This window comes from Linepithema humile, chromosome 4, assembly GCF_040581485.1.
Source record: "Linepithema humile isolate Giens D197 chromosome 4, Lhum_UNIL_v1.0, whole genome shotgun sequence".
Classification (NCBI taxonomy): domain Eukaryota; kingdom Metazoa; phylum Arthropoda; class Insecta; order Hymenoptera; family Formicidae; genus Linepithema; species Linepithema humile.
Window position 1 is genome coordinate 24,387,928 of NC_090131.1, and position 21,874 is coordinate 24,409,801.

Consider the following 21,874-nt stretch of genomic DNA (forward strand, 5'->3'; position numbering starts at 1 on the left):
ATGCAGTTCTACAAGGAGAAACTGCTGTCGCCTGGCCAGCTGAAACGGCTGAGCGAGCACAAGTACAGCTGCACGAGCAACAGCCTTCTGGACGGTTTCCTGCAGCCCTGGTGGGATTGGCTGGTCAGCAAGGTGCCGCTCTGGCTCGCGCCTAATCTCATCACCGTGCTCGGGCTCATTGTCAACATTGTCACAACCCTGATTCTCGTCTACTACAGCCCAGACGCGAGAGTCGAGGTAGACTAAACAGCCTAACCTGCTTAAGGCGCACACTTGTCCGAAGTGTGAACAGCTGAATTCCCTATAACGTTTTTAAATATTACTGCAAATTTTTAATATTGTTAACATTTAAAAAGGTATGAAAACCACCCAAATTATATAAAATGCTGATTTTACGTATGAAAGAATATTTTCCTCATGTTGACACTGCTTTATTAATACTTTATTTATCTCATAACAACTTGTTATCTCACAATAACATTGGCTACATTTTATGCAAATTGAAGTGTCATTAACAATTCCCACATTAAAGCTTAGAGGTTAAATTTATTTAATGGAATTTATGAACTATAAATTTAACTTTTTTATAACAAATTTATAATAACTCTGCAAAATTAATGGATTTGTTTATAAGTTTTGCAAGAATCATAATAATGATGAGTCATTGAAGAACATTTGTTCTGATTAAGCAAGTAAGCAAACATGATTGTGTGAAAATATATATAATGATTCATCAAATATAACAGAGCCTTGTCTCTTATATAACACCATGTTGTTCTATTGTAAAATGATTACCAATTGTATTTTAAACTGTATTTTAAATCTTTGAGTAATTAAATTAATATTATATTTTTCTAAACAATTTAATAATATATATCTAATATAACTTAGAGTGCACAAAAATGTAGCTATAATAAAATTAACTGACATTTTATTATTTTTTTAGCCACCAAGATGGGCATGTTTTTTATGTGCGCTTGGTCTATTTATATACCAGAGTTTAGACGCTATCGATGGAAAACAAGCCAGAAGAACTGGCACGTCTACCCCATTGGGTGAACTGTTTGATCATGGATGCGATTCAATATCAACAGGTAGGCAACATTTCTGTATTATCTCTTCTTTCATTGTTTTTGCATTTAATGAGTATTTAGAATAAATAAACTAACAATGTTCCTTGTTTTTCAGTATTCGTTGCTTTGTCGGCGTGTATAGCAGTACAATTAGGATACTATCCAACATGGATGTTTTTCCAGTGTTTCTGCGCGATGACGCTTTTTTACTGTGCTCATTGGCAGACTTATGTTTCAGGTAAAAAAAATTTGCAATGCCACTCATTAGAATTTCTACATAATGTATTTAGTGATGTAATAAATTTTATGTTTTACCCATTAAAATAACTTTTTGATAGGTTCCTTGAGATTCGGTAAAGTGGATGTAACGGAAGCACAATTCACCATCATAGGTATTCACCTGATTTCCGCAATCTTTGGTCCAGAAGTCTGGATGATGGAGGTTGTATAATTTTCAATTATACCTTTGCTTTGCATATACACATGGCAAGAATATCTTGTGTGGCAATTTGTAGAGCGTGTTCTGTATAATTTATTAGTATTTTGCACGGCTATAACAAATATGATATATTTCACATTTGCTTCTTTTAAAGCATTAATCACAATATCATCATTCTTTTTCACATTGAATTATTGCTAACACAAGGTATTCGTTTAATTATTCACAATCACGCTCTTGTGGTTATTGCATCAAACAAGACAATCCAATTTTCGCAAAAATCAATTGCATTGTAATATTTCTTCCACATTTAAAAGAAAGTGTAACTCACACATAGTACAGGCAAAAGTGAATTTTAATTTGAAAGTCATGTTACACATTTTTATTACATAAAAATATCATTTTATCCTTTTCTCAAATTTTATTTGTTGTATATATATGATTTTGTCTTATAGTATTTAGGAGTTATAAATATTATTCTAAAAATTATATTTTGCTTGTACTATTGATTTCACTGCCTGGTAAGTAATTTTAATAGCTTATATTGTGGGGCACATATTTACGTTAGAAACTATACATAAAAAGGAAGTAGTAAATTATGTATATACATTAGTAATGCAAAATAACCTTCCGTTTTATTCCGTAAACCTGATTTCTTACAACTTATGTCACATTTTCTTTTTTATACATACATATAAACAGACAACAACACATACATACAGATGAGAACCGAATACATTATATAACATTAAAAAGTTATACTTTGCGCTGCTTAAAAATGATTTTTATCGAAAAAAATTTTTCTTGGAATTTGGTATTTACGAAACATTTTAAACTTTTAATACGACAATATCGTTACGTGAGTTTAATGAAAATATTTTTTGCAGATACCATTCTTAGATGGTTTTATGTTTAAGTATTTATTAGGAGTTATGACAGTGATGTGTGCACTGGCAAATTTGTATTCCATATTTTCGGTGATTTTTACCGGAGGAGTGGGCAAGAATGGTTCCACTGTGGCTGTAAGTCCGTTAATTAAAATCTTTTATTGAACATGCAGAAATGGGAAACAGCATGGCATGAGGAGCAGCGCTGAGATTACTTCTTTACTGCAAAATATTTACTGATTTTTAACACGCATCTTACTTCCATGCTCCTTACTAAATTGTATCCTACGTACGCCCTGGTCTCTCAACACCCCGACATCCTACAATTCTCATAATAATATGTGCCATTTTATGTGCCATTAATATGATCAATAAGTATATTTGTTTTATATATAAATTTCTGGACTTTTCAGCACAAGTCATTAGTGTTTCAGTATATTGTTAAAAAAAAAAAAAAATTTTTTTTTTTTCATAACGTAGATCTTTCTCCATATAAAAATAGATATAGTTTTTCTATGTTTTTCACGATGAAAAATCTTGTGATTACATCAGTCAATTTCTTTGTAAGTGCACAACAATGCTCTTTTGAAACAATTTCAAATCAAAGAATACATTTTAGAAATTTTCACGGTCCAATGTAAAATTTTGTATAAATTTGTATCATACACATTTGTGTACAACATCTTTGCAACATTTGTTTGCGTGTAATTGCGAAGAGTAATTTTTTTTATGTAAATAAAAGTACGTGATGCAAACAAATATTGCAAAATTTTTTCTGTATGGCTATAAAAAATAGTACATTACATTTGTTTATATTACGTTTTTAAAGAAGAAAAGCATTTGCATTACTATAGATAATAAACTCTCAAATATTGCGTATTTGACTAAGAATTCTAGCATCTCTCTATGATGAAAATTGTGATATGTTGAGTGCAGGACGAGGCAGCCTTTTCATTCGACTTGTGTATATTCTAATTAGCTGCTTCCTCGTGCTTCATAACTTGAGTTTTTATTTCCATTGATATGTAAATACAACCACAGGTAGAACTAAGCCCATCTGAAGCAATATTATAGCGGCAGTAGTGTCGAGAGATGTAACTATAAAAAAATTTATGTATAAGTATACTTAGGAACACAGAACACAGAAGAATAATGCAACATATAATTCTCATCATAAACGAAGATCTTGTGGCTTTGTTTAGATCCCTGTGCTCGGTGTAGGCACATACAGTAACTACGTAGCAGTGATCTTTTATACAGGCTACATTCATGTCTTCCTTCAATTCTGTAAAGTCTTTGAATCTGGTGGGATTGGAAAAAACGGTTCCACAATTGCAGTAAGTGCGAGAATTGGCATTCGCATAGTGCGACATATTTCTAATATCTTTTGCCATTTTGTACAGTAGAAATGTTGTCTATTTCCTATATTTCTTCTTGCCTGCTATCTCTCTATTGATCTCTTCTGGGAAACTTACATCGGGTGTTTGGATTACTAAACATTGATGTACGCCACTTATGTCTCAAACACTAGAGTGATACCTTTCAGTATTTTGCACATTTTTTTTCAAACGCTTTTTTTATCATCTAATATCCAAAATTAATATATAACTGAATTACAAAATTAATATATAATTGAACTACAATCACTTTTTTCTCAAGAAATTTATGCTTATATTGGCTATTTTTAGAAAAATGTAATTTTAACAAATAAAGCGAAACACGAATTGTTTTAAATTAAAAAATAATTTTTATTTATATAAAATTTTATAATATATATTGTATAATTTATGTAAAACTTTATACTTGATTATATAAGACAGAGAGCTTTTCACGTATTTTGGAAGTTCTAAATTATTTTTTTTTTTCAAGATCTATTGAAACAAAATTTTCATGTATGTAATTTATTGAAATGTAGTTTTTTGCGGAATAGAGCGATGCCTGCAAAGAAACATGATGTGCATTCAGTTATGCATTATAAAAAGAAGCAAAAAAGTAGCAACACATCCGAATGCATAGTAATAAAATTTTAGTTTTGAATTTTTTCTTCCGGATCCAAATTGGATCTTGTACCACCATGTATTGCTCCTTGCACTTTCCCGATCACATTTTAACATTCGTGGAATAACAGCAAATTTCGCATATGGCCCCGCACTCTTATCTTTTTACAGACGAACCCATCCTCATTCCACAGGAATTTTTTTTTTTTTTTTTTTTTATTGCGAAGATAGTAGAAAACTAATTTAACATACCATATTACTTAATTAATAAGAAGAAAGAAGTCTAAAAATTTTATGTATAAACTGTCACACTATCAGTCTTCCTGATACAAATAAAAAGGGACAGATTTACGTCATTAGTGTTATAAGACAAATGCAAACTCCAATCAGAAGTCACAGAAACAATGAAGGTATATTGAAATATTTAGTTGAACGAATGAATATATCAATTGACATAGGAATATAGGCAATGTAACGTTGTACATATATTCTGTGGTAATAAAATGCATGATTAACAAGCCACCGAAAATACGAAATTGTTTCAAGAGCAAAAAAAAAAAATATATTTCTGACTTCTCACTTCGCAATTATTAATGTATGGTCAGGGATATAGAGTATTAGAAAGTCCTCGAGATGCGAGGGATAGCTTCTGACGACTAATCAAAAGATCTTTCGTGTCGCTTATACAGTTGCCATACACTGGCACAGAGGTGAAGGTGTTTCCGTTATGGGCTGCTGTGGGCATCGCTATTTTACTTGCACAGAGCAGTATATCCGTCATTCTCGCCGGTGGTGTCGGAAAAAATGGCTCCACCGTCGCAGTAAGTCTGCTGAAAAAAAAAAGTAGTGGGTCCACTGTGTAGTGCATTCTTTTTTCGTTTAGTTCGTGATTTAGGCCCATGCTTTTTAAACGTCACGTTGAGCGAGTACATTAGGTCTTAATGTAAACATGCTCTAGGAGCAACAAATCTTATTTATTGTCCGTAGTAAATTAAGAATGTGCCTTATATTTTGTTTCTAATACAGTAATGAATTGCAGCAGCAACACTTGTCGAAAATGAAGATAGAAGTTCCTGTAGACAATTTCAATTGTGGGCCTAAATCTAACGTCGTATACAAAGTCACTCATCACATTACCAGTTTTACGTTACGTTAATATTCGTTCCGCCACATTTTTGTTCGCAGAGAAAAATCCACGTCCTTTCCTTTCACTTCCTCTTTCTCATCTTGCAGTATGAGATATCTTTTTGAGTTCTACTTTTGGGCCGGATTATTGCACGCGTGTTACAGTAGAAAATAGAACATTTAACTGATACGCATTGCCTGCTACGCGCTATCTATTATAACGATCTTCTATGAAATTCGTTTCGGTATTGCGAGTTTTATTTTAACGCATATGTATATTACATTAGAGCGTGTTGCATGCGCCAGATAAACTTAACCTTTTATATCGTAATGATAATTATTAACACTGTGTTTCCTTTTAGATTTTATCTATGACTTATAACTTATAACTTATCTAGCGTATTGTATTTTGGTAGACTGATCTATCTATTGTACTAACTCGACTCGACTAAAGTTTCATTTTTATATATTAGATTTTAACATGCTTAACATATCGCCTTTTTCTTTCTTCATATTTGCATCTTCCTGTTTGTCGAATGTATGTATAACAGTAGTTGTTGTGATAATATAATTATTAGACGTAAAGCATTAATGGCTATACTAATTTTTGAAGATTTTTGTTTTACATGACTTGTATACATATATTTCGATAATACAATTTTTACATCAATTTTTTGTATTTTAAAGAATTAATGCATTTTTTGTCAAAGATATAAATACTAACTTTAAGACATATTTTTGAATAAAAAAATAATGTTTTAATTAAATATATATATTTTTTTTAATAAAATTTAAATTAAATATATATATTTTTTTTAATAAAAAAAATGTGTATTTAATTAAAACATTTTCACGAATGCGATGTAATCTCTGCACATAATTAGAAATAGTTTCTGCATAATTGAATTTGGTTTCAGGGAACGTCCGTTTTGTCGCCAATTATACCATTTAGTTTTGTGGTAGTACCAGCGTTTATAATATATAGAAAAAGTGCTGAGCACGTCTATGAAAATCATCCAGCCCTGTACATACTTGCATTCGGAATGGTCGCGGCCAAAGTCACCAACAAATTGGTGGTACGTATATCGTTTAAATATCGATATTCGCATCCGTAGCATATTCGTCCAAGTGTCATCTGTCGTGTTGTTGCCTTCCAGGTTGCTCACATGACGAAGAATGAAATGCAATATTTGGATAGCTCGTTAATTGGCCCAGCCATGCTGTTCCTCAATCAATATTTCAACTTTTTCATCAAAGAGTATTACGTTCTTTGGCTGTGTTTCGTAAGTCGCACAATTGATCCCCTTTCACGAATGATCTGGAATTTGGAATAACAAATAAAAAAATTTATATATGTGTTTAGATCTGGGTAATGCTGGATCTCTTCCGATATAGCGCGCAAGTGTGTCTTGAAATATGCGATCACATGAAGATCCGGCTGTTCAGGATACCATGCGATCATCACACAAGCACTATCCAGATCTCGAACGCCGCCGAGAAAAATGGTACTAATAGGTCACAACGTAACAGATTGCATAAGAAACATCACTAGAGTTTCAACCGGTGATATAATGACTGCTCTGTACGATTTGTCTGATGTGTGTATAAAGAGATTTCCTAATATCACAGAGAATAGACACATGACGAGTTACATGTATATACAGCTAGAGAGAAGAACGTTTAATATATGATCTGTCGTTTCAGATTAGTATAACGAATAACGAAATTGTGATTAAAGCCTTAGTTAAACTGATTAGTAATTATTACGACTACAGTTGTTACTTTTAGTCAAGTTTACTGCATAAAAGCAAAAGGGGGTGCCGTCCGGTCGTAGTAACGGCACTCGTTCCATACTTATAAGCCAGTGATAAATAAATTATAATCCAGTGTTCTGGAAAAGAGGCACAATGTTACATGTCTCTATGAAAATGTTACGAGTTTGCATTAATTGCATTAAATTTCTAAATGCCGATAATTTTTCGGATTCCAATATATCTCGTTCATTGCTGTAGAGTAATCGTAATAATAGAGATTCTACATCAAACGCAAAATCAAAAATCTCTCTCCATCGTTCGTAAGGCGAGTTTTTCAAAAATTAATCTAAATCTAAAATCGCTTTATCAATAGCTCGGTCAACAAGTGGTATCTTCTTTTGATGAGATTTATGATTTATTTTTATGGAAAAAATATCGATAAATTGAATTAATCGAATATGGTTTGTTCAGCCAACAAACTTTAGAAAGCACAAAAAATTCCTTCAAATTTATTTGAAATATGATGTTCATCAAGTATAACGAACTGCTAGTACCCGTTTCTTTTTGAAATGTATAGTTTTTGATAACATGGGATGTATCATGAACGTTTTCTATTTCTGCTTTTACGCGTGTGTCTGTGACTTTGATAAAAGAAAAAAAAGAGACATTTTAACGCTGTTACGATTAATCAAGTTGTGTGTCAAGACTTAAAAAAGGCTAGAGATGCAACTTTGCACTAGATACGTTGGTTTACTTTGACATCGTACGACAATAGGTACAATTAAGATATTCACTTTATTAAGACATTCTTTATGTAAGTGTCACATATTCTGCGACAGAGAGAAGCGTATATACATATATTTTAAATATACTTTCTACATATATATATATATATATTTTACAAGCAAATGGCAGATACATGCTTAATTATTATTTGTATATTACATTACACATGTGTAATTTTATTAGAGTAATATTTCTTCTTACTAAATAATGAGTAATTCAAATTTTATAATTAAATTCATTAGATATAAATTGCAGAAACTTGATGTATGATAGATATTCCACGTGTCAATGTTTATAAGTTTTCTATTGTACTATTCCTAAATGAAAATGTTTCTTGAGGAAGATACAAAGAGAACAACGTCTTCATATTGACAAGTTATATTAATTGCAGTAATTCTTGTTTAAAATGTACTAGAACTATTTTTTTTTTTCTATTTTTATTACGTGTTGAACACATTTCAGAGTTATGTTGTTAAAAAAATGAATGAGATAATAATTAAATTATTTTAACTAGTCACGTTTCTTCGAAGAGAGTACTGTAAACATTGCAATGAATGACATGTAATTTTATTGAACTGTATCATATTTCGAGTTTTGTTTCTGAATTGTATTATATTTTTTGGATAAATAAGTTTACTACGGCACGCTATTTTTTATTCTAATTCAACCAGACTTGCCAGAAGCTTCTTTTGTGAGAACATATTTTATTCAGGTTATTTGGCAGATCTAATGTCAACTTTGTACTGTATGTTACTTTATGTATCGCATCGCAGAAAATTGTGTAAAACGTAAATTTATTCGACGCGGAATATATATAAGCAAGAAATTTTGCTCTTTCGCCATGCGAAATATATATATATATTCCGCACTTTCGAATGATAAAGTTAATAAAAAGTTCGTAAAAGTATCGTTAACAAAATTACACGGAGAACTAATACGCATGCTATGTACTTATTGCTTTCTCTGTTTGTGCAAAATTTGCTTAAAATGGAAAGGTAATGTGATTGCTATTGTGAAAGTCTGTTGGGATCGATTGATCGATGTTATCTTATTTTCTTATATAAAAATTTGTATTACTAATATAGATATGTTATACATCTTAATAACGCTCGCGCGTACTATGTGCATGTTACCGATTTTTATAAAGTCTTGCATGTTGCTGACTTCTTATTTGCATGTGTTATTTGATTTTTTTGTGTTTATTCAAAATAAGCTTTATCGGTCCGTTTGTAAAATAGCATTATGTAAAACTTGTTAAGTTGAATAGACTTGCTCGGTAAAAATGTGCTATGTGTTGAAGGTTTTCGTAATTTCAATTCTAATCTATGTTTAAAAGACAATACTAATTGTATCGGTAATTGAACACTAATTGAACACTTTAAGAATCGTTTTAAACGCAGTGATCATAAAACTTGTGAAATATTAACAAATTATGATTATATTGTGTGCGAGCGATGGGGTTATCTTTTTTAACGAAAATCATTTTTTGTATTACGAACAATTATCTGTCTTATGCAAAAATTCACAAAAGTCTCGCTTAAATTTTTTTATTTTTGCGATATATAATTATATAATTATTTTGCATGTTTTTCTGCCTGCTGCTTGGATTTTGTTTATAAGTTATTGTGAGAATATATAAAAAATTCTCGTATGTGTGTGTATACATGAGTAGTAGACTAGTATACATTTTCAATTTGTGTGCTTTTCAGAGAATGTGACCCTCTGATTAACAGAGTAGATAAAGCATAGATAAACGAGTTAAGTAATTAGTCCAAATTTTACTTTTAGAGTTGGAAAATTTAAAAAGGAAATTTATTCAGCAATGTATACGACGTTACTTCTCAAAAGTCGATTCCATTTAAATGGAAAATTTGAATCTTCTATGCTTATATCTCTTCTTTTAAAATGTGAAAAAAATTAGAAGTGGGAATGTAGAAGAGTCGAGAAATATACAAGCGAAAGGTTCGCGTTCTCCAATTACATTTTATTTAAATTTCTTTGTCGTTTTCATAATTGATTCTCATGGAAAACGAGTTAATTAATATACATGGAAAAAGCAAACAATTTGCATTGAATTAAAAATGCAATTTATCTAGACTTTGCAGATGAATGAAAGTGTATTCAGCTTTATTATACAAAATGTGAAAGGTGAACACGATTCCATTTCGCTTCCATTATCCTCAATTTTGTCGTACGTAAATGTCACGGTACAGATTTAGACATCTGGCTAAAAGAGAACGCTGTCGAAGGTGTTAGCATTTAGGATATATGTGTTGATATTTGTATTCGTTGGTATGCATGACGAGTTTTGTTCACAGTTCACATGATGGTGGAAGAAGAGCCGCTGTTAGACGAGGACGATCATCGCGGATCCGACACGACCGTCGACTTCTGATATTAGCGAAAGTGTTAATTGTTAATTTAGCCACACACACACACACACACACATACACACATCCACCGACGTAAAACAATAACGTAAGCTGATTGCACAGCGTCGGGATTGCGAAGCCGCGTTTGTTTCGCGTGAGATTACCGTCCGACGCTGATACGAAGCGACATCCGCAAAGAGTACGTAGCGTGGAATGACTTGCACGAGGAATGATTTATCAATCTTATCCTATGAATGCATGATGTACCTTTGCGTACGTGCTCACGCATAAAAAGAAGGGATATCTTTCGCATCCTTTTTATATCGCAATATTTTGTACATCGTTTCTACGCTACACATACGATATATGGAAAGCATATAATGCATACAATGGAAACAGTACAAAGTGCGCAAGAATATTATTAGCAATACGATCGACGGTCATACCGATGTGTTTGGACAGTTGTTTTCTTACGTTTGCGCTTGCTATATTGGTGCTACTTAAACGATACTACTTAAACAATTGTACGAAAGCAAAAAAAAAAAAGTACACTTTACAATGTTGAACATGCGCGCGTAGACGCAACTCTTCGCGTAATCTCCTATACATGTTTGATACTAAACTTAAAGATATTTATAGCTAATATAAGATAGTTCAATTCAACGACTCATCGCGCCAATATCGCATCAAAAAGGCTCCAAGGAAATCTAGTGAAATGCATTCAAAATGTGAGACTAGACGGAAGCAGTATTTTGAAATATTAAAAGTATACTTTGATTTATTTATTTGTAATGCAGAATTAACTTTCTTTTAGTGTATGTGAGCGACGTAGACTGAGCTTAGAATCGAATCTATATTTTATATATAAAATAACGAAATAATCGGCATAAGTAGCTTTCGAAAGCTTGCAGGCGATTGTTAAATATATGTATAGCAAAATGAACGAACACTACAGCCCGATAAGTGTTAATGTTATAGTTTAAAAATTTTTGATCCTTTCGTGAATCCACATGTGTTAATTACGTGTTGCACATTAATGTACGATAAATACATTTCTTTGTCCGTGTACGAATACGAAATCCAATCAACGGACGTTAAAGATTTTCTTACGAACGTTTGAAATCGTCTTTTATCTCGGAATGTTTTGCATTTTAATCTGTGGTGTTCGCACAGCATAAGGTGATTTAGTATCACACTGTAAATATAAATACTAAGATATTTCTATTTCTCAACGATCATAATTTCTTAATTATAATTAATATCCTGTTTAATATATATATAAAATTTATACAAACATGATGGTGCGTTTTATTCCTTAACATTGCGAAAAAAACCCACAATTATAATTCACAATCGCGTTAGAAAGCTTTTATTTATTTTTAATTATTAAAATGCTTATGGAAAAATGTCACACGCACAAAAAGTGATTTATTTTAGCATATCAATTTAATATCAAATATCTTGATGAATAAGATTTGCCAGTTAAATTTTAAAAGCGAGAGAATAGTTTTGTTAGACTGTAACAATTTTCTATATATATAAAAAGGCTGAAAGATCATTAATTTATTAATTTTTAGTATTATTTTTCTTGGAAACAATGTATCATATAAAAAGACACGTTTTACATTCTCTAAGTATATATTTTTGCAAGCAGTGAGTATCTTTTTACTATTATAATTGCAAGCAGTGAGTATCTTTTTACTATTATAATTATTCTACATTTTAAATATGTTCCGTATAATAATATATCTTTCCTCTTTTTAGTGATTAAAATGACATCGGCAAATTTATGTCTGCTCATTGTCGCGGACTATAATTTATTCGCAACGTTGACATAATTACAGCCTTCGAAATGAGGCCAGCTCTCACCCACGAGGCAACCCGCAACCACGTGGGGATTTTGGACGCAGTCGAAGGACGTCGAAGATAGCACCCTTGTCCTCCATCGTGTCACCGTCGGCTGGACGACCTAGTCGACGCCCGCAAGGTTCTGGCCCCATTCCTACCCTCATATGCACGCCTACCTCCCTCCCCATGTATCCTCCCCCAGACATTCAGCTGAACCTGACGGACATTATTGATCCGGCTGGTGACGCCGCGCGAGTACGCCAACGGGTGCACGCGATGTGCTTCTGGGTGCACAGGGCCGAATTAAAGAGCTCACTCCGAAGCTTTTATAATTAAAGAGCTTAAAAGCTGTAAAGCGATATTTCAAAGAGATGGATGTTACGCGTTTTCGAGTTATGAAATCATCGTGTCTTCGTGTAAATCCTGTTTAATTGAGTAGATTGAGTTTAATATAAATTTAAGACGATTTAAAAATAAGAAAATAAATATAAATTGTAAATTTGGGACGATTTGAATAATAATTCGGAATAATTTTAATTTTGAGAATCAGAGAAAGTCACTTGATAGTCTAAAAGTTTTGTTAATCAAAGAAGATCCTTTTTTTCAAATATGAAGAAGGAAGACGATATTAAATATTGACTAATAATAAGGAAATGAAAAATGACTACGTTGACCTTGATAAATTTGTTGACTTATCTGGTTGACTGATAAATTTGTTAATTTCGTTCGATTTTTCGCTCATAATTAAAATAAAGTGCTTCTGTAATAAAAATAATAATAAAAAAAAACAGTAGAAGCACTATTGTTCTTAAAACAATATACTTATGTTATTAACTAATTTTTAATTTTCTCGGATAATTATACTTACTACGAATATAAAAATCATGTAACGTTAAAGATTGCATCATGCCAGTATTAGGATTAAAATAATAAATTGTATATTCGAGGCTCTTTGGTCTTCAATATAAATTAGTATAGATTTTTATATATTCAATCTAAACTAAACCTTAGATTTTGCGTCAGTTTTGTATCAGAATCTAAAGAAGTAACTGTAGATTTTTTTAAAGGTATTTTAAAGGTATTAAAGGTATAGATATTTAAAGATACGATATAAAGATTATATGATCGATCTAATCAAATCTATAAATATATAGAATAATATTTACAATATAGTTTACGTTTTACGCACTCTTTAAAGCAAACGTTGTATATTTTATATCCTGCGTAAAAAATCAATATCATCTAATACGGTCTAAAATCATATTTTATTACAAAGAAGCGCAATGTTGAAAACTCTTTGGAACTACAGCGTTCGGTTGTTTTCCACTCATTATTCAACCGCGCTTCAACGAGCGAGAAAACGGAAGGATATCGAGCCGACGACAGGGTGTCCCAATAACGGGAGCGGAAATTCACTTTCGGAAGCGGAATCGGGATTCTAGCGCCGGTACTGGAGGCGCGTCCGTCCAGACGTGCGCCTGCCTGGTTCCGGCGAACGATCAGCGGCGCGACGGCGTCGCGACGACCGCGAAGCTCCGGGGCGCGTCGGCGGATCGCCAGTGTGATATCGCCACTTGGCTGATACGGAATACGGCCTGGCCGTCATTCGTATGGCAGTCGGACGAGAACGCGCGGCAGTCACTCGCGTTAACGCGCATTGCAAAACGTAAGTGTCCGCGGAGTTAGAAAAAAAATTAGAGGAAGCGTTCGCCGCAACGTTGACGTCAATGTCGACATCCTTTCGCATTTGTGGCATCGCGATAAAGGACAGGATTTATCCTAACAGGCTCATAGCGACCTTAGGTTTTTGCGTCGGAATTTAAAGAAGTGACTGTAGATTTTCTTAAAGATTTGATGCGAATTTTTCTGAATTAATTAATTGGATTTCTTACTTGAGTCGCGATCCCAAAGCGATGTGCGATGTTCTAAAAGGTGAAACTACCTCCCAGTAGGGCTCGTTTATGGTTCAGGATCGATGCGATGAAGCAACCATTAGTTCACATCGTTCCTCCTCGAATTTCAACATGCACTTTTGCAAATCTTTTTTACAGTCAAGTTTTTCCGCGCGAGTGACAGCTCCAAAATTCATGACTATTGATGTTTCCTATATGTCAAAGTAAAAAATTAAATTACTCTTCGCTGTACTGCATGATTCGGGTTAAAGGTTGAAACAGTTTTCGCTGTTTTTTTCGCAAAATTAACACGAATTTCCTCTAATTAATTGCAAATTGAATCTCGCGCACGATTTGTGGCTGCAAAGTTATATAATCGATATTACTCGGATCGATGTTGCGATCAATGTTATTTCGGAAGTAGTAGTTTGTAGTCGATATTAATCGTGAGTGCCTCACCAGGCTGTTCGCAGGTGATTACATATCACATTTATCGCAGTTGAAGGCTACTTTCCTGCGAGTGAATAATTTCAAATGTCATTATTGGTATCTTCGCGTCTCGGCGATTCCATTAATATTTCAGGAACGTCAGTCAATTAAAATAAAATCGTGATTAGAAAATGAATAATTCTGCAAAATAGTGAATTATCATAGCCTTCGACCCAATAACACATTTTTGGCACATGGAGCTTCACCGCATTCTTCTTGTGATAAATTTTGCTTTTATGATTAAGGCATCTTTCGTCAATGATGATCAATGTAAAAATCCAGATTTTTGGAAATTGGAAGGTAAACTAGAAAACAGAATAGTGTTGTCACAATTAATATGTCAATTTGGAATACTGTTTTAGAGAAAGAATAATTTATTTACAAATATAAAACTTTAAATATTGATTTTAAACATAGTAAATTTCACATGAGCAATATATATTATTGAAAAATGGAAGAGTTCAATATTGCAAGTATCAAATTTACATTTTTATAAATTTAACATATTATTTTCCCAGACAATATGCGTATCTGAAAAACGTCTGAAATACATTAACAAGATATCTGCAAAAAATAAAATGCTTTCAGACAGATTAAATTTTTTTAAACGTGCGTCTTGTCTGGGCTTCTAAATTTTAAGATTTACTTCCCCACGTTTTTCGTCATTTCGTTCGAAAATTGAAAGATTTACTGCAACAGCGATGTACTTAATCCAATTTTTTCGGAATGTGAGAAATGGATTTTAAATTAAATTTAGGTTTCCCTCAACTTCACGCGAGATTGAATTGCTCGAGTTCTTAAAGAGACGGATTAGACGACTGTCGTCGTCGCATCGATCGTCTTTCGTGTTCCAATCACGCACTAACAGTGCAAGAAAGATTTGAGAAACTTCCGAACAATATTTGAAGAATTAAGATATCTGCGGTAAATTTTACAGACAATTACCTGTAACGAATACAGTCCGAATTGTCCGAAAGATCATAACCTCTTTTTTGGGAATTTCCATCGTGTACATATTTAACGTCCTCCTTTTTACGACGATCGATAAGTCAAACCCTAAATTAGTCCACGTACGTTCCTGCTGTAATCGCTCGACGGCAATGTAATCATACGGAAATACGTGGCTTCGTGCACACGCCGTTCCGTTCGTCTCGTTACTTCGTCGTTGCGCCACGGCGCGAAATACGAGAGAAGGTTCGATATCGCGCGAATTAAACACGCGCGCATACGCGCTTTTCCACCTCCCCGCGTCACCCGCGCATGCACGTCAGTTCTCGACATGGTGACATACATATTTTTTTGGGTTTTCGGATTTATCGATCTCTCGAATCCTTATTCGAAGTGGCCGCTGTTCATTGATATTATCGTCTTTCGCTTTCCCCTTTATTTCTGCTTCTCGCCTCGTTAGAAAAGTTCGAAGATGATTTTTGAGATATTAATACAGTAACCTCAATTTTTTGGATCAGGATTCTATTACATAAAATAAGATACTTCAAAATTTTTATTAAAATTAATATTTTTGCATACTATAATTTAGCTTTTTAACAGGGAAAATAAATGCCACAATTATATTCTTTATTTAATGACCTTTATTTTTTAAAAATTTTAATAAGGGCCATAACTGCGCAGATATATAACGTCGCAAATAACGATCCCCCCCTCGAAGCATTTTTCTTCCGAGAAAATATCATCTCCGAGTATTAGCCGAGAGGTCTGCCATTAAAAATAATGAGCCAGAAGTGGGATATCTTGTATAAGTTCAACTCGCACCCACAGAGAACAGTTTAAGCGGAAGCTAATTAATTGTGTTTATTCAGCAGCTGAAAGGTAGAAGCGTCAGCTAGTTTGAACCAATTCGCAATTCTGTTTGCAGGTGGAATTAATAAGCGAGATAATGGTACAATCATGATTCAAGCTGGAAACGATCTTGAGGAGAGTTCAGAGGCTTGGCTGTCCTGTATATACTGCATACAACGGTGACACAGCTGTATATACATAAATCACAATTATGGATATACAGAAGAAATTCCTGTGCCCCCGATTGGTGGACTACCTCGCCATCGTTGGAGCCAGGATGCCCGCTGTCTCTCGTCAGCCCGTACAGGTATAAAGTTCGAAAGTGCCAAAGCTCATTTGCAAAATTTTATATTTGAATAACCAACTTTTACACGTGCAAATTTCTGTATTTATAAAACTTTCTACGCCGACATTTTTAATTAATTTATATCTTCCTAAATTAGAATATTAAAAAAATGCAATAATCTGGGGAAAAGATGATAGTTTGTAATAAACTACTTGGCATAAATGCTATCTACAGGTCCCAGAGTTGCTACGCAGATATCCGGTAGAGGATCACAAGGATTTTCCTCTGCCTCTGGATATGGTGTACTTCTGCCAACCAGAAGGTTGCAGTAGCGTGGGACCAAAGCGCACGGCCTTACGAGAGGCAACATCCTTCACTTTTACACTCACCGATAAAGATTCAGGTTTGCATTTCTTCCCAAATGCAGAAAATTGTCAAGTTGCATCCACTGTAAGAGGTATTTGATTGCAGGAAGAACGCGTTATGGGATTTGCGTGAATTTTTACCGATCTATGGAAAGGGCGGGGCTTGTGGCTGGCGGGGGAATTGCGCTCAAGAGGGAAAAATACAACACCACGTTTCGAAGGGAAAGCTGGAGGAAGAGTATGGAGAGAAGCACGGATTCCGCTTTTTCTAGGTGAAATGGCTTATAATTATTTGCCCCTCACCGATCCTTATTCTGTTACACTTCATTAAAATTAAAGTATTAGTATACTTCTGACACAATATAATAATAAAACAAACAATTTTTAAATTATAAAGTTAAATTCTGTAGTCTTCTAAAAGCCAACATCCTTTTTAAATTAAACAAAAATTACATTGTACATTTCAAACAAAGTAACTTGCGCGTGTACAGCGCACTCGATAGAGTGCTCCGTTTATAAGACTGTATCTCTAGCCGTTCGTTATAGCGACTATAGGAGCAGTGCAGTAGGTCCTAGTGATTCTGAGAAAGATTGCTCCAGCAGCAGGCGGGATTCGGACACCCCGCAGGTCAGCTCGGTCACCCCGAGATTGGAATTCATCGCAGCGAGCGGAGACAGCGAGAGCGGCGGCAGTCATTCCCCATCGCCACGCGCTTCTCGAAGACGCCAGGTCGATACCACAGGCATTATTGAATAATACATTAACGCTTTTATAGTTGATTTATTCAGAAAAAATTAAAAGAATAAATTTTAAATTATTAACTCTTTTTTTTTTTTATAAAAACTTTCTCCCGCTATCCATTAATCGCTTAACGTCTGCGTTACAGAGGGTTCGCAATCATTCCTTGACTTCCCTATGCATCATTTCGCACCATCCGTTCTTCTCAATGTTCCGGGAATGTCTTTTCGTCCTGAAGAAAATCATCGACGCGTGCAACGAGAGTTTCTCGCCGCAGAAGGTGGGAGCCTCTCGGCAGACCAACAGGTGCGCTCACTCGTGCTCACTTCGACTTGTGCTTACGTTTCGCCAGCTGAACGGATCACTTTTCATTACAGAGACACGGTGTGGAGCGTATTAACGGGTCAGGCTCTAGGGGACACGCCGTCCATCGTGCTTCACGACGTTCGCGAGATCGAGACATGGATACTTCGTTTGCTCAGCAGCCCCGTGCCCGTCCCGACAAAGACGCGCGTCGAAGTCGAGATAATATCGCCCAGTATGCAACCACCGCTATGCTTCGCCCTACCGGATCACACTAGATTCTCCCTGGTCGACTTTCCATTGCATTTACCGTTGGAGCTCCTCGGCGTCGACATATGTCTGAAGGTTCTCACGCTGATTCTCTTGGAGAATAAGGTAAAAAAAAAAATACAAAATATGAATCACGTTTAGTGACCAACAATTAGCAAGCAGAAATTCTGTAGAAAATTTTCTGCCGCATTTAAAGAAACGACTGATGCTTTTTTTTTCAGATTGTACTTCAATCCCGTGATTACAACGCCTTGTCTATGTCGGTCATGGCGTTTGTCACGATGATCTATCCATTGGAGTACATGTTTCCCGCGATACCCTTGCTGCCCACCTGCATGAGTTGCGCGGAGCAACTGCTGCTCGCGCCGACGCCCTTCGTGATCGGGATCCCCGCGTCCTTCCTTATGTACAAGAAGAACTTCAGAATGCCCGACGATATCTGGCTGGTGGACTTGGATAGCAATAAAATAACTGCGCCGAGCGCTCTGAACGATGACGGTTTGCCGCCGCTACCGGAACCGGAGGGCACCATCCTGAAGAATCACCTGAGGCAGGTAATGTAACACTGTCAGCGCTGATTAACGATACAACTGAATTCTCGTCAAACTTTCGTCAACTACGTATACGATGAAACGTATTTAATGACTCCTTATCCTGACAGGCAATGCAACTGATGGATCAAGTTGGCTCTAGTGTAAATATTATTTCACCAATTCTCATTCCGCTTAATGGCGTAGTCTTTATTTCGTAGTTTAGCGGCATGCATGATTTATCACGAGCAGAATCGAGTGTAGTCACACGCATTTGCTAAATTACTAGAATAGAAATTACGAGTAGCGAATAGAACGTAGAAATAGCGATCGAAGAAAGATGTAGTTTTTTTTTTTTTAAATAGAAAATTCAGCCAATATTAAGTAGAAATTATTTCTTGACGCTATCACAACTTTTTGTTTGTAGATTGGTGATCCAATAAAAACAAATTTAGTAGAACATTGCAATGAATCGTTTCTACTCAATCGAATTCGATTTGTTCATTATGTAACAAATTTCCAGGCGATGGCTAGCATGACGGGACCGCCATTGCCGTCGCAAGAAATCTCGCAACGTCTCTCTTTTCAAACACCGAGTAGGAGAGAAAGCATGGCGTCGCATCATTCCACCTTAAGGTATATAATTTTCTCATCCATCTAAAATCTATTACAATGACGATTAAAAACTTACAATAATCTAATTAATAAACTTTATTGCTGAGTCATTAAATTTTCGTCAAATTTTTGTCTTTCAATTATAAAGTATTGCCATTGTTGTTTTCGAATTTTCGTGCAGCTATTAAATTAACGTTGAATTATTGCCCTACAGCGTAGCTTCAACGAAGCACAGACCGAGCATCGACCAGTGCGCGCACATTCAGCACTCCCCGCTTAATTCGCCAAGCGTGAGCTCGTCAGCGAGTCCACCTCGTCGGCCGTCGATGCCACAAACGGTTGGAGGAGCCGGGCTGACCGGTCCGCCAAGAGCGCCCGGACAGAGCCCGGCGCCTTTCAATCCCTTCATCTACGGAAATGACGTGGACTCGGTAGACATAGCCACGCGGGTCGCCATGGTGCGCTTCTTCAACTCGCAGAATCTGCTGGCCAACTTCACCGAGCACACGCGCACCCTGCGGCTGTATCCCCGGCCGGTGGTGGCTTTCCAGATCAATTCGTTCCTCCGTTCGCGGCCACGGAAGAGCAGCTTCCTCAACAGATTCGCGCGCACGCAGGCGGTCGAGTTCCTGGCCGAGTGGTCGCTCACGCCGAGCAACGTGGCCTTCCTCCGGGTGCAGACGGGAGTCTTCGATCCTGCACAGATCGGCGACAAGTCGCGCTGGTACGCGACCAACCTCGAGCCGATCTACTTTCCCGTCTGGGACTCCGGTAGCTCGTTGGCGAACGCCCTGAAGGCGATGAAGGAGCACGAGAGTCAGCCCACGGATGAGAGTGGATCGGATTCCGAGGGTGCCGAGAGCACCAGCTCTTCATATTCTTCTCTGAGCGACTTCGTCTCCGAAATGGCGTCGTCCGATTTGTCACCGGGTGAGTTTTTTTTTTTTTTAAGACTGTAATGAGAAGGAATTGCGTGTCAGCGAGAGGATGCGATCAAGCAAATATCAAATTAATGGAATAGAAATTACGAAATTAATGGAATAACAATTTTCTGTCAGCTTTTGAATAATTACGATTGCTACTTTAAATTAAAAAAGTTTGTGCTGCATTGGGAAAAGTTTGATTGTATGTCATTAATATATAATTCTTATTGAGTGGACTTTTAAATTTGATATGACATAAGATTCTAAGGCATATAAAAATGAATGAAATGCACATTTTAGCATTCGAAACCATTTTTAATAAGCTTAAAGATAATACTAAAAAGATTCAATAATTTTTGCATGTAATGCAATACTTTTTAAATATAGATATCACACGCATTAGTATTGACGTTTGTCAATTGTTTAAGACGTCTTTAAGACGCCTTTCAAGATGTTTTTTTCAGGACGTCTTGAATATTTTAACATATTGAATTATTTTCGACAGGTTACAATCCTCAAGTGAGCCAGCCCCAACAAACGCTCTCAGTGGATCCGAAGAACGTCTACAATCCGCCGAGCTCCTTGCAATATCCGGGAGTGGAAGAGGATTTACCAGCACGACCCGAGAGCCCACCAAGTACTTCTTCCAGTCACAGCGATCTCAGTAGCCCAAGCTTTAACAGGGACTCCGAGCTCGAATTGAACCCAAGAGTTCAAGAGGGTTCGCAGTCCGCTAACGTAAGTGTACGAGTTTCTTACTGCGATTTCTCCTCCTGCCTCTCTTTCTTTCTCTCTGTGCGCACTACTTTTCATATGCTAAATGATACTTTATGGATAATTCATATATGTAATTACGATTCTACAAATTCACACGACATCAAAATCTAAAGTTTGATAATAATCAAAATTTTTCAGCTATTACAAGCAACATGTAACACATTAATTTTACAGTAAAAAAAAAAAAAAAAGCCCTTCAGTCTTAAAGATGTTAGTTAAAAAAATCGGCAACAAGTAACGAAATTTTTTGCATTTCGAAATCGGCAGACAAGTAGGCGATTCACGCGCAAATTAATGATAAAATGTGTACTTTCGTAGCGTTAAGATGCGTGAAAGCTCGAGATAGCATATCAGCGGGTGTACGCTAACGGATTGCTTGATCATAGGATAAAGAGGAGGGTGGTAGCTTTGAGTCAGACTCCGCGTCGACAATAACACCGCGCACAATCCTGAGCGCACAAAGTTCGGTAGGACAGTTCACAGGGATAAGCATGGGCGCTTTAGGCACTCAATCTTCGCTCAACGACACTGAACGTCCTACCACCCCTCACAGGATCTCGCGCGTCAGTAGATATGTCACTCCTGTGAGTCATCTCCATATTACCTC

At 35.6% G+C, this 21,874-nt stretch overlaps 2 protein-coding genes and 1 long non-coding RNA gene across 19 annotated transcripts in view; 2 read left to right on the top strand and 1 right to left on the bottom strand.

Annotated features, from left to right (window-relative positions):
* On the top strand, positions 1 to 11,732 carry bbc (choline/ethanolaminephosphotransferase 1 bbc). 5 transcript variants are annotated; one of them, XM_012367450.2, is made up of 11 exons: positions 1 to 237; positions 947 to 1,094; positions 1,189 to 1,311; positions 1,412 to 1,515; positions 2,400 to 2,534; positions 3,602 to 3,736; positions 5,086 to 5,217; positions 6,439 to 6,597; positions 6,679 to 6,804; positions 6,885 to 7,026; positions 10,380 to 11,732. In XM_012367450.2, the coding sequence occupies exons 1-11, from the start codon at positions 1 to 3 to the stop codon at positions 10,454 to 10,456; spliced, it is 1,518 nt and encodes a 505-aa protein (XP_012222873.1). In that variant the 3' UTR covers positions 10,457 to 11,732. The 5 variants fall into 5 exon arrangements, with proteins under 5 accessions (XP_012222873.1, XP_012222869.1, XP_012222870.1 ...); XM_012367446.2 differs by lacking the exon at positions 2,400 to 2,534; XM_012367447.2 differs by lacking the exons at positions 3,602 to 3,736; positions 5,086 to 5,217.
* LOC105672489 (uncharacterized) lies at positions 6,481 to 15,909 on the bottom strand. 3 transcript variants are annotated; one of them, XR_001100827.2, is made up of 4 exons: positions 15,608 to 15,908; positions 14,633 to 14,967; positions 14,174 to 14,385; positions 6,481 to 6,839 (listed from the first exon to the last, which is right to left on the bottom strand). It is a non-coding gene; the product is annotated as an uncharacterized lncRNA (long non-coding RNA). The 3 variants fall into 3 exon arrangements; XR_010890040.1 differs by lacking the exon at positions 6,481 to 6,839 and adding an exon at positions 8,430 to 13,330 and having other exon boundaries at positions 15,608 to 15,909; XR_001100826.2 differs by lacking the exon at positions 6,481 to 6,839 and having other exon boundaries at positions 13,393 to 14,385; positions 15,608 to 15,909.
* The window catches only part of Rab3-GEF (Rab3 GDP-GTP exchange factor), a 23,919-nt gene continuing 15,853 nt past the window's right edge, over positions 13,809 to 21,874 (top strand). For 8 of the 11 annotated variants that reach the window (XR_010890027.1, XM_012367436.2, XM_012367443.2 and 5 more), the window contains exons 1-13: positions 13,809 to 13,947; positions 16,536 to 16,766; positions 16,980 to 17,148; positions 17,217 to 17,382; positions 17,657 to 17,840; positions 17,998 to 18,155; positions 18,227 to 18,527; positions 18,644 to 18,976; positions 19,084 to 19,116; positions 19,476 to 19,588; positions 19,782 to 20,497; positions 20,996 to 21,228; positions 21,654 to 21,851. Coding sequence is in view for 10 of the 11 variants with exons in the window: in XM_012367436.2 (XP_012222859.2) it covers positions 16,671 to 16,766; positions 16,980 to 17,148; positions 17,217 to 17,382; positions 17,657 to 17,840; positions 17,998 to 18,155; positions 18,227 to 18,527; positions 18,644 to 18,976; positions 19,084 to 19,116; positions 19,476 to 19,588; positions 19,782 to 20,497; positions 20,996 to 21,228; positions 21,654 to 21,851 (2,700 nt within the window). In the remaining variant the exon portion in view is untranslated. The remainder of the gene's footprint in view (positions 13,948 to 16,535; positions 16,767 to 16,979; positions 17,149 to 17,216; positions 17,383 to 17,656; positions 17,841 to 17,997; positions 18,156 to 18,226; positions 18,528 to 18,643; positions 18,977 to 19,083; positions 19,117 to 19,475; positions 19,589 to 19,781; positions 20,498 to 20,995; positions 21,229 to 21,653; positions 21,852 to 21,874) is intronic. The other 3 variants (XM_012367437.2, XM_012367440.2, XM_012367438.2) reach the window with 3 other exon arrangements.

What these genes read in the sequence shown, in the direction of transcription:
- bbc (XM_012367450.2), top strand. Translation starts at nt 1, where the DNA reads ATGCAGTTCTACAAGGAGAAACTGCTGTCGCCTGGCCAGCTGAAACGG. An exon ending in CAGAAGTCTGGATGATGGAG is followed by an intron (nt 1,516 to 2,399) that starts GTTGTATAATTT and finishes TATTTTTTGCAG; the next exon opens with ATACCATTCTTAGATGGTTT. An exon ending in AAAATGGCTCCACCGTCGCA is followed by an intron (nt 5,218 to 6,438) that starts GTAAGTCTGCTG and finishes ATTTGGTTTCAG; the next exon opens with GGAACGTCCGTTTTGTCGCC.